The sequence below is a fragment of the Amphiura filiformis genome, chromosome 6, assembly GCF_039555335.1.
Source record: "Amphiura filiformis chromosome 6, Afil_fr2py, whole genome shotgun sequence".
In the NCBI taxonomy this organism is placed as follows: domain Eukaryota; kingdom Metazoa; phylum Echinodermata; class Ophiuroidea; order Amphilepidida; family Amphiuridae; genus Amphiura; species Amphiura filiformis.
The window spans coordinates 33,687,401-33,711,103 of NC_092633.1; the positions used below are offsets into that span (position 1 = coordinate 33,687,401).

General features: G+C 35.7%; 1 protein-coding gene across 1 annotated transcript in view; it reads right to left on the reverse strand.

The window, feature by feature from the left end:
- LOC140155312 (uncharacterized) overlaps positions 1-23,703 on the reverse strand; it is a 110,486-nt gene that overhangs the window by 15,707 nt on the left and 71,076 nt on the right. The window contains exons 19-28 of the mRNA XM_072178099.1: positions 17,006-17,128; positions 14,713-15,048; positions 12,441-12,539; positions 10,878-11,201; positions 9,105-9,288; positions 7,417-7,706; positions 6,575-6,732; positions 4,816-4,978; positions 3,764-3,916; positions 1,243-1,365 (exon numbers count right to left, since the gene is read on the reverse strand). Of these exons, the coding sequence (XP_072034200.1) occupies positions 1,243-1,365; positions 3,764-3,916; positions 4,816-4,978; positions 6,575-6,732; positions 7,417-7,706; positions 9,105-9,288; positions 10,878-11,201; positions 12,441-12,539; positions 14,713-15,048; positions 17,006-17,128 (1,953 nt within the window). The remainder of the gene's footprint in view (positions 1-1,242; positions 1,366-3,763; positions 3,917-4,815; positions 4,979-6,574; positions 6,733-7,416; positions 7,707-9,104; positions 9,289-10,877; positions 11,202-12,440; positions 12,540-14,712; positions 15,049-17,005; positions 17,129-23,703) is intronic.

Consider the following 23,703-nt stretch of genomic DNA (forward strand, 5'->3'; position numbering starts at 1 on the left):
AGGATTTTGAGGCGCATGTCTTGGTCAATTCTTGTTCGTTTTTCACAAACAGGGTGTCAAATGAGAAAGCAAAGTCTAATTAACAAAATGTATATTTCAGAATAATCCAAAACTATCAAGTTATTGAACAGCAAGGATGAATATAACTGACGAGTTTCTTTTTGTGCCTGGTGTATATGACTTTTACAGATTTATGATATCTGGTGTTCCTAAATCACAGGAGGGAATTACGTCAACCAACCAACCAACCATGGTAATACGTCAATAAAATCAATATCCGGATGCTGACATGAAAACAAAAAAATATCCGCACAATGACATACAACATAAAATTGAGTACCTGCTGCATGAGGCAAAAATATATCCATGAGATATTAATTTTATCCCCGCATGCAGAACTGCATATTCTTTAATTTATATCATTCACTTATTCACATATATCTTCATCTTTACAAGTAACAGGTAAATACAAAATGGTAAAATATATTAAATGAATGTATGTACTGATGATAAATTATAGGAATAAGTTTTAAAGCAATAATCAAACAATAGAGTTATAATAATAATAATAATGTAATAATGGCCAAGGTATGTGGATATACAACCAAAATAATGCACCAAAAATGTTACATTACTGCATGCAGAAATGCAACTTTAATTCTGGATGTGTACGCACGTGTAGACTTGTTTCAAGTCCTTTAGCATCCATAGTTAATGAATGTAAAATTCATGGAAGGTTTGCCACATTTTAAAAAAATTTCTGTTTCAAAAGTTATTCTTTTGAAATAATTATTTAGCATCTTAACTTTGTAAAAATTGATTTGACATTTGAATTGTTGAGGCCAGATAGTGGACTTTCTTATCTTACTTTACTCCAGGCATACTGTGCACTGCAGGGGTAGTGTTTGAGCAAAATGCCACCACGCCCACCCCACAAGGCACACTTCCTCCCTAGCTCATGTTGCCAGCGCCCTACACAAAAAATCTGACCTGACTAAAAATTTTAGAGAGTCCAGTATAATTATGATAGGCCTACTTCTACCACTGATACAATGTACATGGGTCCTATGAGGAGCATGAATAGAGAAAAAGTAAGGAGGAAGCCTTGATCAAGGCTAACGCAAGTGAAATGCAAATGGTTGCAAAACTATATTTTGAAATGAAATATTTACAGGATAGCTAGGAGACCATCAACACTGTGCACATTATAACCTGCTTGAATGTCAAGTAAATGCTGCATACCTGTGCCACAGTTTATCTCATCTTCTCCAGAGGGACAGTGATTAGATCCATCACACTCCAAGAAGTCCGGTATGCAGAATCCATCAAAACATTGAAACTCAAAAGGAGAACATGGTGTAACAGCTGCAAATGAACAAGTCAACATAAAAGACACTTATTACATTATTATGGTGATCACTGCATATACTGACAAATTGCAGATTAACCCCTTGAGCACTACCTACCGATCTAACATTGCATCTGATTGGTCAATTACATGATATCTTCACTTTAATCACCAATCATAATAGTGCTTTGCAAATAATTTGCCCCAATTTTTTTTGTGTGGTGAAATTATTCTAACAATCTTGCTGATTGGTCCAATTGATAATGAAGACTTCTTTTTGTCAGGGTGTTAAAACTACCTGTGGATGATTCTCCAAATGCCAGCATCATCTGTTAAAGCTATAATGTACGATTTCTGTCAAATTTTAATTTTTTTTATTCTTTACCCAAAATGCTGAAATAATATTAGTAATAATTGCCGCGAACGGGCTTTCGATCCATTTTCAGCTTAAATAACAATGGAAAGTGAAAAGAAACCCCACTGGCTATTTTGTTCATTTATATGGAGTTCTATGGTAGACATAAAGTTATGATTATGACTTTATGTCAACATTGCTCTGTTGACCTACAAACACCACAATTTTGGCTGATTCCATTTAGGTATAAGTTGGGACATGTGTAACCATTACAAATATGTTAAAAAATCAGGTTTGAAAAAAATGAACTAATTTCATATTAAGATCTTACACGGCTTCAATCATGGCTAATCATTCCATGAATTGCAGCAGATAAACGACATGTACTACAGTGGCGTGCGCAAAGGGGGGGCAGGGGCATAGCCCCACTTTTGTTGGTCATTTTGGGGAAATCAGTCATTTTCCCCGAAATGACAGCACATTATTGGTGACTTTATCAGGCACGTAACCATGGCTTGGATCAGCAGGGATTGATCCACCAACATTTTGTTTAAAAAAAATTCAGAACAAAATAAAAATATCACACGAATGACAGTACATTATTGGGGGTATATACTCCACTTTTTGACTGCGGGATGACTAATGTCTCCACTTTTTCCCCTCTCACTTTTTCATATCATTAGGGCCTATCAATGTTTCTCAGGTCTGTTTTGAAAGAAAAAAAATCTTAGACATGTGTCTCCATTGAAAAATGTCAGTGCTACGTGCAAAAAACACCCCAAGGTGACTCTTTTTTGCTTAAAATCCCATTTTTTAAGATACTACATAAATATTGACCCATATTAACCAAAATACATAGATATAGGTCCATATTTTTGGTAAAGTTACCCTTAGTAAATATAAGTAAGGGTTCAGCAACTTAAGACACACCTCCGTTAGAAAAATATTCAAGTATCCCCCGGCCTACTGATGAAGATTTTTTTTCATTTCTTTGTTAAAGGCCCATTCAGTGATTTGTTCATCCGGATGATCGTAAAAGTCATCAAAATTCAGATTTTGGTACCTTTGTCATTGTCATAGATGTTCTAATATAGCCTGCTAGAGTGCTACTGGTTCTGCCGAAAACCGTGTATTCAAGGCAAAACTTAGCTACATGTATTTGAATGGGGCTTCAACTTCGTCAATACTGCTGTTTTCTTCGTTTTTTGCCAAAAATTTCATTTCAAAATTACCAAATGACAATTTGAATGACTTATCCTCCACTTTTAAGCAATTTAGAAAAATTTAATTTTTTTTTACACTTTCGCTGGGATCACTAAATGGGATTTTAATATTGCTTGGTTAAAAACATTTGCAAAAAATATCTTGTCTTTAATTGCGATATTTCCTATCACAGTATGGGTTAAATTTTGGCCATATTTCTGCATCTCTTCTGCAAATTCAAACACGATTTCGGGGGTTTCTTCTTCTTCCAATATAGTACAATCCGCACATAGTGTATAAACATGCTTTTTGCATAGTGGGTGCAGGAAAGTTACAGTGCTGAACTATGCGATAAAAAACTAGAAGCTGTTGCAGGAATTGCATTAAGATTCAGGTGAAGGAATCGAAACGACACAGTGCACTCAACGATATATTATATAATAAATCAAAAATACATACAAGCATATAAAATGAAAAAAAAATATGTTACTGGTGAAAAATGACAAAAAAACAAAACAGAAAAACATTTTATTTACCTATTTTGTTTTATTTATTTTATCTTCAAAGAATGAGAGCATTTGCCAAATTTCTAATTTATCTACATGATATGCAGTAAAACAACAGATGCATGGCTGTAATTTGCATCTCATATGACTATCACAGATGCCAAGAATAAGTAGATCAAAAAATGAATGCAAAATGATTAATAGAATGTAAATACAACTTGCATAACATGTACATTGATAGGCAAGGAACTAAGACATAATTCTAAATTGACAAAGAGGGAAACATTCTGAACTAAATATAGATCAAGGTTTGGAATAAAACAAAATGTTCATTTTGTGCAGACTACTTACTACAGTTGAGTAATTCATCCTCATACTCCAGGCAGTCTGGGATCCCATCACACTGCTGTTCTTCAAATACACATACAGTACAGTTAGTACTGTCACTACAGTCAGTACTGTTGCAGTATCTACTACTACAGAGTAAATCAGGAGGACTACATTCTGAAGATAAACGCATACATGAGACTGGCTTTTAATTAAGCGAATTCAAATTACAACCAAATAGTCATTGGGGAGAAATTTTTCTGACCTTGCGTATATTTTATGTTTAGGCCAAGTTGCTTCACTTAGTTGCACATCACATTGGTTTAAGATGTGGGGTCATGCATACTAAACCAAGTGGCTGTATGCTTTCTTAGCAATCATATATAAATGGCTTGGGGAAATTGTATTTGTCGTTGCTATGGTTCAACGAATCACAGATGTTACTGTGTTGTGAATATCTTTATGAATTGTATTAGGGGTCATTTCATGTTTGACTATCATCGAGAGATCATGTGTATTAAAAAACCCACCCTCCACACCCAATGAATATATTAAGTCAAAATAAAGTAACAGTAGGACATGTTTAAGTTAACATGTTATGCGGAAATTTTGTAAGAAAAATCAATGTTTATCAATTGATGTAACTTTAAAACCACGATAAAACGAAACAAGATGATTTAGATCCCGAATGACAGTAAGTCAACCTTAGCTGAGCTGAAAACTTGTTATAGAGGTTATCCGTGTTCTATAAGTTGCATATCCTATCAGCAACTGATATACCTTGTTTAGGACTTTCAAGAGAAGTACCTGCATGTGCAACCATGAATGTTTCAAAATAGCCCGCCAAAGTCATGCAGGTGACTCCGAGGTTGTGCATTGAATTGGTTTGAATGAGGAATACTATACGGGAACCAGTGCCTTTTGTTAGAAGTCACACATGAGTAACATGGATAACCTCTATTATAACTAGTCTTTTTATCTCTGTCTTTCATTATAGCAAGGGATTTTAAGTTTATGTTTTATATATTGCAAAAACAAATGGGTGATTACTAATATTCCAAGTCAACCATAATTACTTTTATATCGTCTGATGGTGGATTCAATAAACGAATAATATCTGGAAACTCTTGTATACAAAGCAGGCCACTCCCCACAATACACTATCTTACTGGTGATTCCAACAAGATGCCATCGATTATCTTCTCGGTCTAGGCATGCCAACGGACCACCACTATCACCCTATCAAATGAACAAAAGATATGTGTTGATCATTGGAGAGGATTTGCAGTGCTTATGCACCTAAAAAGTTAATGGTTTGAGTGCACAGTTTGGGCAGAGATTATAATTAAAGACAGAGATTTTATCGCGTCTGATGTCACTGTCAATTACGATCCTTGATTGGTTTACACAGGTTAATAGCACGTAAAAGGAAGACCAATCTATCTGGTGCTGATCGGAGAAAAGGAATAGCAGCAAATGGCAAAAATTACAGGCAAAAAGCAGCTTTTTATGGTGCCTTCAGCGAAAAGAAAGTTTCCTAATATAAAGACCTAACTTTTGAGATGGTTTGCATGTTTGAAGGTACAAAATTAACAATAAGGCGCCCGCTTATACCGCCGCGTTCAGCAAGTCATCTTCACGACACTTGTAAACAAACCGTGCTCAAACTTGATTGACAGATTACGTCAGACGCGATAAAATCTTTTTATCTCTGTCTTTAATTATAGCAAATTTTATTTTAAAATCCACCAGATCAAAGACTTAGACTGCTGGGGTGAGTAGTTGGTTCCACATAACAATGATGTGTCTGTAATAAGAATATCTTGTGATATTCAAGTTCAATCTCGCTTCACTCAGCAGCTATGTGTCCTGATGTTATAAGACCATCAAAGCTTTTTTCATGCTGTCAAGTTAGCTCAATATCGATAAGGTGATACAGTGTTTTTACTCTCAGCTCAGTTGATCAGTGATCCTGGAAAACAAGTGCCTCAAATTTCCTAGGATCTCAGGGTCAAGGAGATCTGATCAGGGGTTACTTTAATATTTTTATTATACCAGATTTACAGACCTCACATTTACACTCTACAACGCCCTACATGCTTGCGCCTCGATAAGCGTGTTTTGTGTGACGACACTGCCACTATCCTCTATTACACATATAGGCGACCTCCAGGAACCAATCAAATTTAATGCTTACAAGCTAAACCACACCCACTGGCTAAGAATAAAAGTTGAGCTAGTATCTGCAGCACTGCTGAGATTTCACATGTAGCCTCCCCAAAGCAAAAAAAAATCCAATATTCAGCAGTCAAATTTCATGTCAGTGATTAGTTATGATATACACTGCATACAGATAAAGCCTCAATGTACGATCTTTTTAAATTTTTAAGATTTTTTTTTTTCTTCCAAAATGATAATATGCAATCATTATGAAAGTTCCCAATAAAATTGGACGCTTGAAAAACATTGGAAATTTGCAAAGAAACAACATCATAAACTTCATCTCTATCACTCGTAATAGCTCACACTTTTTGGATTAGGACGCCGTGTGTGACCTCAGAGTTAGTCTCCTACGCAGCCAGTTTGATTATGCTCCCTACACATGTGTGGAGCGCAACCAATCATAATCTGAAAAATTATGATAATATGTCAGACCAACAGAAAATCATCCCGCTTTACTACAAATACTAAGGGCGAATTTGACAGTTTGCTCATAGATGTAAGTTAGAACATGTGTAAGTATTACAAATATGCCAAAAAATTGGTTTCGAAAAAAAATATAGGTATATTCTGAAAAAAGATGGTACATTAAGGCTTTAATGTGGCCTGACTTACCCTGCAAGTACTTGGCCCATTGCCAAGATAACCAGCACATATCTCTGTATCGGGTGGTGCTAATTCTGGATAGCCATTATCTATATGATAATTGCTGCAATCTTCCTGTGACAGCAGCGGTGCTCCAACTTCTTGCAAAACATTTGACACATCAAAAGCTGCAAATTATAAATCAGACCACAGATCTTCGATCAGATTGAATGGTGATGATCAGTGGCGTAATTTTTTATTTATTTTTTGACATGGGGGGTGGGGTGGGGTTGTTTTCTTGGAAGTATAGTGAATCCAGCTCCTTTTGGCAACAGAATAAGTTCGCATGTGAAAAATTTTGCCATATTGAAGTTAAGTTGATGAAATATGACGCAAAAGTGGAATAAATTTGCGCAAAGCACGCAAAAAATTTGCACTTTTTTTGGGCTAAAATGCCTCCCGGATCTATGCCTATGGTGATGATCATAATTATGGGAAACTTTTGAACAACTGCAGATCTAAAATGACAAAAAATAAGAATCATAATACAGGTAAAATTTAACACAAAGCTGACTAGAAATGAATACCATTTTGTTCACATTCTTAGCAACAATCAATAGAATGGAAGATAATTTATCAGCTGACTAGAAACGAATAACTAGAAATATAACTAGAAATGAATATAACTAGAAATGAATACCATTTTGTTCATAGAGCTGACTAGAAATGATTACCGTTTTGTTCATATTGATAGCAACAAAAATACAATGGAAGGCAATTTATTTAATATTCATTAGGCATTTCAATAAAATAAGAACAGCAAATTTGGACCAGCAAGCAAGCAATGGCTTTATCACACTCATCCGTTTTACCTTGTTCATCAAGCTTGCCCCATCCTGCAATCCAGCAGTCTTCATCTTCATATGAATCTCTTTCTTCCCAAGTTCTTGTTAGGCAAATTGGTTGTACAAAATCGGTAAATATAACTGGCTCACATAGATGTAACAGTGCAATGTCATGATGAAAAACTGGTGGGCCTGTATATTCTCTATTTATTATGACAGCATCAAAATATCTCACTTGCTCATCACTTGATGATTGATTGATTATTTTGTCTCCAAACACAAGAAACCAATCTGTGTAACGACCATTAAAAAAATCCCTGAAAAAAAAAACATCACAGAAATCATCCAATACACAATTACTTGGTTTATAAGGGCAGAATAAGGGAGACACATTCATCCACCACCGAATTTGGGATTTGTTTCCATACTTATAAACACTAAGACGTATTCTTTCACTGAAAACTGAGAAAAAACAACTTCCTTCCATTTTTTCTTGATTTAAAAATTACTATTTCACTCTTTGCAACTCTTAAAAAGTCACATGGCTCAAAACAGCTGAAGGAAATTGGTGGGAAAATATATACACCAGGCACAAAAAGAAACTTGTCAGTTATATTCATCCTTGCTGTTCAATAACTTGATAATTTTGGATTATTCTGAACTATACATTTTGTTAATTGGACTTTGCTTTCTCATTTGACACCCTGTTTGTGAAAAACGAACAAGAATTGACCAAGATATGCGCCTCCAAAGCCTCAAACCCAAAAATCAAAAGTTGCATTTTCAACGATTTTCAATGGGAACGCATCGTTGTATTGCACACAAGCACCATGGGCCAATCAATAAAGCACACAGTGTAACAGGCACAATTGAATCGTTAAAATTGCAACTTTTCATTTTGGGGTTTGAGAGTTTGAGGCATATCTTGGTCAATTCTTGCTCAATGTTCACGAACAGGGTGTCAAATGAACAAATTGTATATTTCAGAATAATCCAAAATTGTCAAGTTATTGAACAGCAAGGATGAATATAACTGACGAGTTTCTTTTTGTGCCTGGTGTATATATGCAAATTACGCTAAAAGGAGACATTTTGCATTCATTGGTAGAAAAAGATGCAAACTAAGATTATGCACCAGATACGGTTTCCGCACGCATGAAAGTCTTACCATGTTAAACAGTTTTTACTTAAACATTGATTTCTAAAGTTTTTGTGGCAACATTGCATGTTTTTGTGACAAGATAAGTTAATTTTAATACGATCATTTTATTATCACTAAAAAATAGGCTGCCCCTTTTAGTATCTATCACAGGAAGATGCCCATTCTTAAGGGCTTCTCTCCAAAACAAAACTATTTTTTTAGGTATATAAGCTGTTTGGAAGTGCCCGACACATTTGTACACAGAAGCGCCCAAGCATGATGTATTGGTTGACAGTTTTGTCTTTGTTGCCATTTCTTTGAAACCTATAGATGAGTTGACTTCTGATGTCATTGCCTGGGAGTATGCGCATGCATCATCACAATTTCCATTGTGTTCTGCCTGGCAATATACACGCGCATCATATTTTGTTCAGGGCCTGTGCTTTTAAAACTACCGCCACATCACATGAAGGCTATTGAACAGTAGTGGTTGTATGCAGTTTGCTCAAGCATATCGATATGCCAGTCCCTTGCCTGTGTTGATAAACATTGAGGTCAACTCATCTATACTTACACACAATGTGCAGCTGTAACAACCCAGCTTTCAGAAATCAAACTAGCACCACAATTATGCCCATATTGCACATGTCTTAGTGATGCAATCCATGGCCATGCTCCTAGTACTGCATCTGCTCCATCCACAATTCTGGACTCTTCTATTGCTGGTGTGCTTCCACAGAGTCCTTCACCATGAATATCTGAAATAAAATAATATTTCATGGACGGTGAATTCCAATCCTTCAAGTAGTTGGCTTCCTTGAGACAGTAGTGTCTGTGTATGATACACACGAGACCAAACGCGGTGTATCTGTAAAGTGTAGTCACTTCTACAGGTGTAATGCCTTTAATCTCACATTTTCCCCAAAGTGTTTTTCTTGCCCCCCCCCCCCCTCCCAGTTTTAAGGCAAACCCCCAAAATTACGTAAATTTCCGCTTTTTGCGGCAATTTCTTGCAAAACTGATTTTGCCCCCCCAGATATTCAGGCATCTCAAGTTTTGTTTTATAAATTTTGCTTCTATTTGAAAGATAATTTTAACCATTGAGTAATTTGAGATGAGGAGTGTTAAACAGAGAGGTTAAAATTCAAAATTGCTCAAATACTGTTAAAAAACTCACCAAAGCATTTTCTTTTTATTACACGTTCCTTGACTGCAATTCAAATTTCCTGCCAATGTTGACAATTGTCAGTGTACATCATATAGCAATGATTTCATGCAAACGACATTACATAATTCAATTAAAAACTCTAATGATAACTGTTGTATGTTTTGAAAGACAAAGGTACAAACTTGTATTTATCATAAGCAACAGTCATCAAAGTCCCCGTCAAAGTCCTGCATGAGCGGAGACAAATAATAATTGTGGGAACATATTGACTGTCCCTCATTATATAATTATGTGACACTATAAAATGACCATTTCAACTTCTTGAAGCAAAATAATAACATTGCCCTCACTTTTACATTGAATGACACTGCATGAAAAAGCAAGGTAAATAGTAGCACAAATAGTAAAAGGAAGGAATTAATATCTCTGATTCTATTTTTTTATAAATAAACTGAGCTCAAAAAGAAACTTAAAATTTTTTACAACTTGTGAATCACAAGGTCATATCTTAAAATACTGTCAATCAAAATGAACCAAAATTACACATATGATTACCTTAATACTCTATCAAAACACATGTCAGTAACCAAGCAGTTGTCCAACTGACACAACAGCAAAATGCACTGTCATGGGACAGCTTCCTGGACTTCCTTCACTTTCACAGCCCAACATTTGGCACCCAGGACAAAAAATCTTGTGAGAATGCACACAAGATCCTTGCACAGATGATAAAACGGTGCTGCTTTCTGCTTTTCATACACTTTTTTCATGAAACAGGGCTGGGCTGTGAATGTGGTCCAGGAAGCTGTCCCATGTCAGTGCATTTTACTGTTGTGTCAGTTGGATAACTGCTTGGTTACTGACATGTGTTAAGAGTAGAGTATTGAAGTAAATCTGTGTGTAATTTTGGTTCAATTTGATGGACAGGATTTCAAGATATGACCTTGTGAAAAATTTTAACTTTCTTTTTGAGCTCAGTTTAGAATGCTTTGCTGCTGGTTTTGCCTCTATACCATATCCAGCACTTTTCAAATACGGCAGATGAAACTACCATGGTAACAGCTTGATCTGTTCAATATTTCTCTAGAATTAGGGCAGACATAATTATATTGATTCCATCCTTTTATTATCTGAGGCCCAATTCACAGCTACAATACAAGATGAGCATTGACAACTCACCTCCTTCTGGAAGGAAACAGAGCTCTTCCTGATTAGCAGGGAATTCATCACAATCAACCATTAATTCATCGAATTGATTGGGACAGCTATCGACAATGTCCAGGCATTGTTGATAACATGGCGAAACAGTGGCTGCATCTCCTTGGCATTCAGGGAATAGAATAGAACACAGCAGCCATGTTGCATCGTCATGGCAATCCTCCAAAAATGTATTATTGAATAATCCCAGTGCTTCGTCAAGAGTACAAGATAAATCATTCGGGAAATATGTCTGGTTGTATGACAGCAAAGATGCACACTGTGGTGGGACATCAACACAGGGAGCTGATGGAAAAAACGAACATTTAAATGAAGTCAATTAACAATTTACCAAATCACCAAAGAGACAGTACAATTCAGATGTAGCCTTTACTGGTGTTTTTCATACAGAAATAAAAGCTGCAAAAAGTGCAATTTTCATAAAACTGGTTGAATTGTAATGAGAAATGGAAAAACAAAGTGTAATATTTTTATGAATTACATTATGAAAGACAAAAAGACTATTATTAATAAGAAAACAACTTGAATAGAATATATAATATTTTGTAATAAACCTTTGATGAGAGCGTATTTTAAGCATACATCGCATATTTACTGCCTTGAAATGCACTTTGCACTTGTCTCTGATTGGCTGCTGAGGCAATCGGCTGTTGCCACATGAAAATTTATGAATGAACTTTGTGCCGTAGGCATTGTTAGCTCTGATTTTGCAACATCATGGTAGTATGTGCTCCTCATGCAAAGGTTTACTGCTAAATATTATAGCTCCATGTTTTACGCAAAAGTAATTTTGCAGCGGTGATTTCTGCAGTGGCAAATATCTGATGGTATTGGTAAAATTGAAAAGAACTAAGACCCAAACAAAACAAATCAATTGAGAAGAAATTCACAGCAGAAAACAACAAATTACCACAGAAATTTGTCAAAAGCAACATTTATTGCAATGGAAAGATGCAAGCCTATTATACTAGCCTTTCAGTATGTGTACGCAATTTCTGGCTGTTGCCACAGTGGTCTATGGAGCGGTGCAATACATGTATGCATATCTCTTCAATATATATCAGTGGCATAGATTTCTTTCTGACATTGGGGGGGGGGAATGGAGTTGGAAAAAAATTCTTCAAGTATAGTCAATGCAGCACCTTTTGGCGAATTCGCGAATTTTACGATTTTGAAGCTAAACTGATGAAATATGGTGTAAAAGTAGAATAAATGCGTACGTGGCACACAAACATTTGCACTTTTGGGGCTAAAATAGGCAAATATTTAATAGGTTAATTTGGTCAGAAACCCATTATCAGGCGTCAACATTGGGGGGCGGTGATTGTATGGACCATCCCCCTGGAAAAAAATATTGCCCCCGGATCTACGCCTATGATATATATTGATCCATATTAAATAAAAAAAGAGATGTTGAAATCATAAAGTGCCCCTTTATTGTGATCATTACCATCAGTGGTAACACCATGCAAATAAAAGTTTGTAATCACGAGGTAAAATTACCACATAGGTTGGACAACTTACGACAGAATCGTTCATCACTGGAATCAGCACAATCAAGAAAGCCATCACATATAGGATCATCAACAAATACCCCAGAATCATCAGGACAAGTAAACAGACCTGTAAAAATAAAATAAAATAAAATAAAATAAAATAAAATAACATTGGATAAAAGCAGAGAAGATATTTTACACTTCCCATAATGCATTTCTTCCATTTCAATTTTCTGTACTGAAAAGTACTTCAATGAATAGCGCACATCCAGATTTTGCAAAATGTTTATTTCTTGACTATTCTTAACATGAAAACAAAAGAAACCTTTTTGAAGTACAATTAAAAGGGTATTTTGTGATTCACAGCATCATTCCACCCCCCCCACTTTTCTCAAAAAAAAGTTCAGATTTATATACTATTGGAAACCTCTGGCTACATATGCTTATGTACAAATTCAGATTAATTAATTTAGCAAATATATCGATGGTTTTCAATACCTCGTGCAATATTTGGTCAAAGTATATAAAATAGTAAATATTTTGTGTGAAATTTCATTCTGTTTTTGAAGTCTTTTAAAGTTCTTAAAGTGTTCAATCTATGTAAGTTTATGTACGAATTGTATTTTTGGCCGTTTAGCTATGATACGTGATCAAAAATAATAATAATATTCAAAAAAAGATCGGAGGACACTAATTTGCTAAGTCAACGGTTTCCAAACTGTGGGTCGCAACCCTTTTGGGGGTTGCAACTTCTGCCAAAAGAGATTGTGGGACATGCAAGAATCGTTTGCAGAAGTTGCAAAATAAGTATGCACGTTTAATATGTCTCAAACCAAAATTTGAGCATGTTACCCCTCTCTTGAGCCAACTTCATTGGCTCCCTGTCAGTGAGAGGATTGTATACAAGATGCTGATTTATGTGTTTAAATCTCTGAATGGACTCTCTCCCCAGTACATAACTAACTGCCTCACTGTGAAAAAATCATCCCAGAGGGCAATGAAGACCCGCTCGGCAGATAGTATTTCCTTCTTTGTGCCTCGTTCCAAGAAGGGTGCTGGCGATAGAGCCTTTTCAGTGGCAGCTCCACGTTTGTGAAACACCTTACCGGTTCAAATTTAGAAATGCTGCTACTCTTGAATCATTCAAAACTATGCTCAAGACATATCTGTTTCCATAATATTGTTTTCTGTATTTGATCATGTTTGCTGTTCTTTTTAATATGCTTGTTGCACTTTGTAGCCACAGGAAAAGGCGCATTATAAATTATGTTAGTTAAATATTAGTTAAGTTAATTATTTTTTTTAATCCATCTCCATGCATTAAGAAGCAAGATACCATCATATTGGTCATGTAAGCCCATTTTGACCCTTTTTTTACTCCTATTTGTCTTTCCGGGAGGCGTCATTAGGGCATATTTGAAATTTTGCCTGGTGCGCCTCTGATGAGTTTCGGTAAGTAACAGCATTTGCACTATGCTGCGTTTCATGAAATATTTTTCTTACAAAATTTGGGTAATGGGAAAAAAATTTGGGAAGCCTAATGCTTAGTTTATTTTGAGCAAAATGTTAAGGAAACAAATTATTTCTCAATTTTACATTTAATTGTTATCTGTAATCCAAATTCAATCTGTCCTAATTGGGAGCGATTGCCGAATAGGGTGCAACTCTACTAGTCTTATTACAAGACTGCCCTACCCCAACCTCTGTAAACGAGGACTGAACTCAAGTTTAGCAAGTTGCACCCTATTCGGTAATTGTACCCCTAATTGATACCCCAAGGTTACAGTATAAAGATTTGGATCAGTATTCAATTTTGTATTTGAACATGACTCATGTGGGTTGGCCTGTAGTCAAACACAGTTTATTTTATTACATTAACTTGCAATAACAAATGATGACAAGAAATTTAGCAGTACAAAACAAATGAAACATGTACCCAACATGAATGCAACATGTGTACATGTTGTTTATTACTGCAAATTTTGTCCTAGTATAAAGATTGACAGCAAATGGGTCTGATCACATATGTGACATGATCAAGGGGAATGAGTCACATGTCGACCCTGGTCGAAAATGAGTTTTACATTTGTTTCTAAAGAGAACATTTAGAGCTTTAAGAAACTGAAAACCCTGTGTTAATAAGACTTTTCTTTGCAAAGTTATGTCAATTTATCAATTGCTAAAAACAATATAAAAGAAAAGAATTTTAACACTTTCTTTGCCAATATCTCAAGATCAATATTAGCGACATCCTACTCATTTCCCTTGATCGTGTCACATATGTTAATAAAGATGCATACCTTCTGGATTGACATCGCACAGTGTAATAACAAATCCCAAATAAGTTACGCTGAAGTCACTTGTAAATGTCACTACTAGGAAACTATCAGCAATAAGGAAGTCTTGAGGCAGACTATCCCCACTGTATCTACCATATTCATCAATATCCTGCAAGGTACCAAACAGTAGGAAATCACAACATCCCTCAAGTCTAAATGTCTCAAACTGAACAGAGATATAGCTTGCTTCAGTAGTGTTGAACGTCCACTGACAGAATGCATTGTTACGGTAATTTAGGTGTTCCACGGTGTAGCATTCATCCACACCAATAACAGTAGTGTTGCTACTACCACACCCTGTAAATAAAACATTGAAAATTATGTCAAATATTGCATCATTTTCTCAATCTCACAGCCCTCCCCCTTTCCTCACCAATCAGTACCAAGTGCATGGGCCAATTTACAAGATTCAACATTGATTGGAGGAATGGGTGCTAATTTTACTAAAAGTATCCCAAGAATTGTGTCTGTTAAAGTAGCTTGCAAAATATGACAGCAAACAATTCAGTATTGAATTTAGTCTAATAATGAAACCTTTTTGATACCGTTGCATAATTTCTCTGATTTATTGCCATACCTCAAATATTACAATAGACCATTTAAGCCTGCAGTGGCAGTTGAGATTGGATTAAGCCCTTCCTTTCTCTTCACACTAAGGCTGACAGTAAAATTGGTAACTTGATTGTCGGGAGTGGCCTTCTTTTCCTTGTTCTTTGTCTTCAAATCTGTTTCTCACTTCTCTTTCCATACAAGGACAGTATGCTTATATAGGCTTTTTAGCCTGGCTTGAGAATTTTGTTTGCCTGGTCCCATCAGGACCCAAGTGTGTCTCCACACAGAGTGACCATTTAAACAAACAAACAAACAAACAGCTTTTTACTGCATGAGGTACTACAGTAATGCAACATTTTCTGTGCACTTCCACCTGCAGAACTTTATTGAATGATAAACATGTGGGAATGCAGGACGTGTAGTTCTACATGCATGCATGTAAATTCCATATGTAACCTGCTACCACGAAATGAGCGTAAAGTTGCAAGTTGGTATTTTTAGACATCCTGGCTGACTGAGTTGATGTTCTATGTTTGCTGTGCACCTGTACAAGCCAGTAGTATGTCCTTCGTGAATGGCCCATTGTGCCAACATTCACAAAGGACATACAGACATGCTATACTGGCTGGAACAGGTGCGTGCAAAGAACACCAAACACAGTAGCCAGGGCATCTCAAAACTACCAACTTGCAACTTTATGTTCATTTCGTGGTTGCAGGTCACATATTGATCATGTGCAGATGATTTAAATATCACATGTCTGTATGCTGACATTATTATTTTGTGTGCTGCATGTCCAATATGATTTAGGGGAGTAAGGCTATTTATTTATTATTTATTCAATTAGTTAATTAACTTTATTTTTAATTTAATTTAACTGGTACTAATTAGCTAATAAGGGGTATTATCAATGCATTTAGGAGGATTATTGTTAACAAGATGTAAAATGTAAGCACTGTGGGAAGGCTAATACAATAATTATATGACATGTGAATACAGAAACTACAATGTCTTTTGAAGTATTTTGTGTTTCACATGTTCTGTTTCCATATGACATGAAAAAAATATCTGCACAATGACATACAACATAAAATTGATTGACCGCTGCATGCAAACATGCGGCAAAAATATATCCACATGAGATATAAATTTCATCCCCCTGATGCGGAACTGCATATTCTTTCATTTACATCATCATTTATTCACATACCATAAAAACTCGATAGTGAGTATAATGTGCTTACTATCAAGCACTTTTGAAAACATGAAATTGTACAAAAGTCCAGCACTTTACCAACTGAGAAAATGGAGTTGAGACACACATTTGCAGGTTTACTTGTTCGTATATAACTATGTGTATATCGATGATTTGCTCAAAACCCTTTATTGTGGATGGGGCTCTTCACGTTTGCATGTTTTAAAAGCGCTCTATAGTAAGCACATATGCTAACTATCAAGTTTTTACAGTATATATTCATCTTTACAAGCAACAGTTAAATACAAAATGGTAAAATTTAATGAATGTATGTACTGATGATAAATTAGCATGCGGAAATGTGACTTCAATTCTGGATGTGTAGTGCAAGTGGATGTCAGACGGTTGCAAAACCAGATTTCAAATTGAAATATTTACAGGATAGCAGGAGACCATCCACACTGTGTACCTTATAACCTGCCTGAATGTCAAGTAAATATTGCATACCTGTGCCACAGTTTCTCTCATCTTCTCCAGAGGGACAGTCTATATATCCATTACACTCCAAGTATTCCGGTATGCAAGATCCATCAAAACATTGAAACTCAGAAGGAGAACATGGTGGTACAGCTGCAATTGAACAAGTCAAAATAAAAGAGACTTACATTATTACTATGATCACTGCATATACAAACCTGCCAACCTACGAAGTCAGAGAGAGGGACATTGAGACAAAAACCTTGCACATGTTCACAAACCTGGTACCAACAAATTCAAAGACTTGAGGTGTGGAATACTTTCAGAATTCGGAGAAGGTTTTGCAGGTCTGAATTTATCACAATAGACTAAATAGAATGCTATAGCAAAATTTTAAAGTGAAAGTTGCATCATTTTTTGCTGTTCTTACATTAAATTTGCCATCACTGAAATTTTCAGAAAGCAGGACTGTCCCTCTTTTTCACTTTGGTAAACCCCAAATGAGGGACAGTCCCTCAAAATGAGGAACAGTTGGCAGGTCTGCATATACTGACAAATTGCTGATTAAAACTACCTGTGGACGATTCTCTAACTGGCGAAATCCCAGCATCATCTGTTAAAGCCATAATGTACGATTTCCGTCAAATTTGAATGTGTTATTCTTTACCCATAATGCTGAAATAATTGAGTGATAACTGCCAGGAAGGCTTTCTGTTCAGCTTAAATAACAAGGGAAGTAAAAGAAACCCCACTGGCTATTTCAATCATTTAGCATAGTTATGGCGGACATAAAGTCATGATTATGACTTTATGTCAAAATCGCTCTTGACCTACAAACACAACAAACTTAGCTGATTCCATTTAGGTGTAAGCTGGGAAATCAGGTTTGAAAAAAACAACTAATTTCATATTATAAGATCGTACATTATGGCTTTGGCTTTCAAGAATTGTACCAGACAAAACTACTATGCCCCTACAGCATATTTTTGGCAACTTAATCAGGCAGGTAACCATGGCTCGGATCAGCAGGGATTAATCCGACCAATATATTTGGTTTTTTAAAAATCAGAATAAAATAAAAACGGGTGCAGGAAAGTTACAGTGCTGATCTACGTCTAAGGTGCAATAAAAAAACTGGAAGCAGTCTAGTGGAATTTGCCTGTTGTAGGAATTGCATAAAAATACAGGCGAAGGAATCATAACGACACAGGTTTATGGCCATGTGTCCTGAACTCACCACCAGTAGCATTACATCACAAATATTATGATTTTTACCCCCAATCGAGTATCTAATTAGATTCTCTCCACAATTATCAACCCTAAACTAGCAAAAGTATACATTTTTGGAAAGCTGAAGGCATAAGCAATTCAAATACACATTTCAACTCATTATACAGGGTGACCTTCAAGTTATACAGGGTGGAATAAAAAAGATTTTGATAAAAATGGGTTAATTTTATGCATTGCTTATTACCAACTTGCAGTAATAAACTGGAAGTAAACAACATTCATTTAGTTAGAGGATAGGGGGAGCCCACTGACTTTGGAAGAAATCAAAATCACAGCTGTTTGGTAATCTTGGAATACAGGGTGTCAATATTTTACAGAATATTTTACAATTCAACATATTTTGAATTGAAACATTTTGCCCCTAACACATACAGAAAAAGTAAGTCCATATTTAGATTCCTCATCAAATTTCCTTCAGAAAATCTATACTTTGACTATGGTAGGATAAGTAATTAAAATTTTACAGTAACTATTAGATTTTGAAGACATCCGCATTACTTACTACAGTGTTTAATATGAAAACAGGTAGTTTTGTATGGAAAAATTTGTATTTTCTAGGCTAAACCAATCATAAATGATTCAAAACAATTAGTAGAATTGTTTAGCTGTAAGGTCATGAGTCTTTTAGATGCTAAATAGAGTCAAAATCCAATTTACAGCCTTTACAGAAGTAGATTATGCACTAAAAATATCAATCCCATAGAGTTTGCTTGTACCACATCCCCCACCTCCGCCACCTATTATGAAGCACAGTGTCAGTATTAAAAAGGCTAACGGAATTCTTTTTACAGGGTTGAAAGTGCATTTTATTTAGCAACAAAATGAGACCACAAGCATGACAAATCATCATTTGATTTGAGTCGAATTTGGGAAAATGTAACATCGCCACCTTTTTGGGTGGTGAGTTCAAGACACACGACCTTATACTACTTTTTCTATGACTTAAGACTTCAAATTATTGGTTATTTTTACAACACATTGGCTATGGAGCAGTGAAAATACACATAATCATGCATACCTCGCAAATGCAAAATCTGAATCAACTGAAATTTTTGGAATAAGCCTTTTTAATGGAAAAATATACTAAAAAATATCATAAAAAGAGGATGCTAGGATCACAAAAATACTCCTTTAAGTAATAGGAGTGTTATTTGCTGTGATAAGATGATACATCATGTTGCAAAATATTCTGGGAAGGGGAAGATATCTTCTCTTGGATAATGGTGTTATTTGCGCAACTCCCACAATTTTTTCCAATTCCGTGCCAGGACCGAGCACTTTCTGCTGAGCCCTGTCCCATATTTTATTGATCTTTTAAATCAGTGATCACCTCTTGGAATTATTCTTCAGTGCCACAAATGAGTTTTTTTATAGTCTGTTGCAGCTGTTGTAATATTTTTGTCATGTTTTGGAATTTAGTATATTTGGTGGTTTTCAATACTTTGTGCAATATTCGGTCCAAGTAAATAGTAAATATTTTGTGTGAAATTTCATTCTGTTTTTGAAGTCTTTTAAAGTTCTTAAAGTGTTCAATCTATATAAGTTTATGTACGAATTGTATTTTTGGCCGTTTAGCTATGATACGTGATCAAAAATAATAATAATATTCAAAAAAAGATCGGAGGACACTAATTTGCTAAGTCAACGGTTTCCAAACTGTGGGTCGCAACCCTTTTGGGGGTTGCAACTTCTGCCAAAAGAGATTGTGGGACATGCAAGAATCGTTTGCAGAAGTTGCAAAATAAGTATGCACGTTTAATATGTCTCAAACCAAAATTTGAGCATGTTACCCCTCTCTTGAGCCAACTTCATTGGCTCCCTGTCAGTGAGAGGATTGTATACAAGATGCTGATTTATGTGTTTAAATCTCTGAATGGACTCTCTCCCCAGTACATAACTAACTGCCTCACTGTGAAAAAATCATCCCAGAGGGCAATGAAGACCCGCTCGGCAGATAGTATTTCCTTCTTTTTGCCTCGTTCCAAGAAGGGTGCTGGCGATAGAGCCTTTTCAGTGGCAGCTCCACGTTTGTGAAACACCTTACCGGTTCAAATTTAGAAATGCTGCTACTCTTGAATCATTCAAAACTATGCTCAAGACATATCTGTTTCCATAATATTGTTTTCTGTATTTGATCATGTTTGCTGTTCTTTTTAATATGCTTGTTGCGCTTTGTAGCCACAGGAAAAGGTGCATTATAAATTATGTTAGTTAAATATTAGTTAAGTTAATTTTTTTTTTAAATCCATCTCCATGCATTAAGAAGCAAGATAACATCATATTGGTCATGTAAGCCCATTTTGACCCTTTTTTTACTCCTATTTGTCTTTCCGGGAGGCGTCATTAGGGCATATTTGAAATTTTGCCTCATGGTGCGCCTCTGATGAGTTTCGGTAAGTAACAGCATTTGCACTATGCTGCGTTTCATGAAATATTTTTCTTACAAAATTTGGGTAATGGGAAAAAATTTGGGAAGCCTAATGCTTAGTTTATTTTGAGCAAAATGTTAAGGAAACAAATTATTTCTCAATTTTACATTTAATTGTTATCTGTAATCCAAATTCAATCTGTCCTAATTGGGAGGCGATTGCGAATAGGGTGCAACTCTACTAGTCTTATTACAAGACTGCCCTACCCCAACCCTAAACTCTGTAAACGAGGACTGGACTAGCAAGTTGCACCCTATTCGGTAATTGTACCCCTAATGGATACCCCAAGGTTACAGTATAAAGATTTGGATCAGTATTCAATTTTGTATTTGAACATGACTCATGTGGGTTGGCCTGTATTCAAACACAGTTTATTTTATTACATTAACTTGCAATAACAAATGATGACAAGAAATTTAGCAGTACAAAACAAATGAAACATGTACCCAACATGAATGCAACATGTGTACATGTTGTTTATTACTGCAACTTTTGTCCTGGTATAAAGATTGACAGCAAATGGGTCTGATCACATATGTGACATGATCAAGGGAATGAGTCACATGTCAACCCTGGTCGAAAATGAGTTTTACATTTGTTTCTAAAGAGAACATTTAGAGCTTTAAGAAACTGAAAACCCTGTGTTAATAAGACTTTTCTTTGCAAAGTTATGTCAATTTATCAATCGCTAAAAACAATATAAAAGAAAAGAATTTTAACACTTTCTTTGCCAATATCTCAAGATCAATATTAGCGACATCCTACTCATTTCCCTTGATCGTGTCACATATGTTAATAAAGATGCATACCTTCTGGATTGACATCGCACAGTGTAATAACAAATCCCAAATAAGTTATGCTGAAGTCACTTGTAAATGTCACTGCTAGGAAACTATCAGCAATAAGGAAGTCTTGTGGTAGGCTATCCCCACTGTATCTACCATATACATCAATATCCTGCAAGGTACCAAACTGTAGGAAGTCACAACATCCCTCAAGTCCAAATGTCTCAAACTGAACAGAGATATATCTTCCTTCAGTAGTGTTGAATGTCCACTGACAGAATTCATTGTTACGGTAATTTAGGTGTTCCACGGCATAGCATTCATCCATACCAATAACAGTAGTGTTGCTACTCCCACACCCTGTAAATAAAACATCAAAAATTATGTCAAATATTGCATCATTTTCTCAATCTAACAGCCCTCCCCCTTTCCTCACCAATCAATACCAAGTGCATGGGCCAATTTACAAGATTCAACTTTTTGATCGGAGGAATGGGTGCCAATTTTACTTTATCCAAACAATTGTGTCTGTTAAAGTAGCTTCCAAAATATGACAATTCAAACAATTCAGTATTGAAATTAAGTCTAATAATGAAACCTTTTTGATACCGATGAATTTCCCTGATTTATAGTCATACCTCAAATATTACAATAGACCATTTACAGCTTTTTACTGCATAAGGTACATGTTCACTTGCACTTCCGCATGCAGAAGTGAAATCTCTGTCTTGCACTTCTGCATACAGTAATGCAACATTTTCTGTGCACTTCTACCAGCAGTACTGCACAATTTTTATCAAATGATAAACATGTTGGAAAGCAAGTCAGGATTTGTAGTTCCACATGCGTGCATGTAAATTCCTTATATGACCTACTACCACGAAATGAGTGTAAAGTTGCAAGTTGGTAGTTTCTAGACATTCTGGCTGCTGAGTTGATGTTTTATGTTTGCTGTGCACGTTTGCATGTTTTAAAAGCACTCTATAGTAAGCACATATGCTAACTATCAAGTTTTTACAGTATATATTCATCTTTACAAGCAACAGTTAAATACGAAATGGTAAAATATAACGAATGTATGTACTGATGATAAATTAGCATGCGGAAATGTGACTTCAATTCTGGATGTGTTGTGCAAGTGGATGTTAGACGGTTGCAAAACTATATATTGTAAATTGAAATCCACCAAAAAAACGTTGACAACGTAAAGAAAGCAGCAAGTTTAAAAAGCCCCCACCTCGGCTCACTTTTTGAAACTTGGTCCCATCTGTAAAAGATACTGATTTAAACTTTGTCATAATTATCAACTTAAAACATTTCCAGAAGTGTTATGTATCTTTAATGTGCCGATGCGATATTAAGTTGTTAACATTCTGGAACGATCAGAAAGGTTATTATGTTGTTCTTGGCCAATATCCTAAATATGTTTTGTTTTATAATAAGTAGGCATGTTAATGGCAATGATGCTATTGTTTAAGCGTTAAAAACACCGATTTGCTGTTGATATTCAAAATGGGACCAAGTTTCAAAAAGTGAGCCGAGGTGGGGGCTTTTTAAACTTGCTGCTTTCTTTACGTTGTCAACGTTTTTTTGGTGGATTTTATTTCTTTTTATGAATGTAGCCAAGCAGCTTTAAGTTTGGAAAGTCATCGGGTTACTAAGTACTCCATAAAACGAATAAAACGAAACATAGATGTTTGAAATTATATGTTATCCTTGATTTATGACAGTAAATAATTTAATAAAACTTTATCAGCCGTTTATTTTTAAAACTTGCTGGTCACAGCTACCAGCGTGACTGTAATGTTAATAGGGATACATATACATTATAATAAACTTTATTCAAGGCAACTAAGAAAATGTAAATATGAACAACACATACTCAATGTTGACGATGCCAGCGAGACACAGAGTCAGTGCGATTTACTTCAAATTGAAGCTGAGAAATGCGTGTATATGTAGCAAGGCTTATACTACGGAAGCGTCTAAGTGCCACGACTTAGCAAGATAATTACCGGTATGTTTTAATGATTGTAGTTTTTGTAGCCCTGCGGGGCAATCAAGTTGGGTATCCAAATTTCGCGGTTGATAGTTCTTTGTAGCCCTGCGGGGCTATGTAGTTGGATTTCCCTATTAAGCGGCGGTTGTTGGCGGTCTTTCGCGGGTTGTAGTTTTAATTTCCTCATTCTTCATGCCAACCATGACTGTGGTTTTGTAGCCCTGC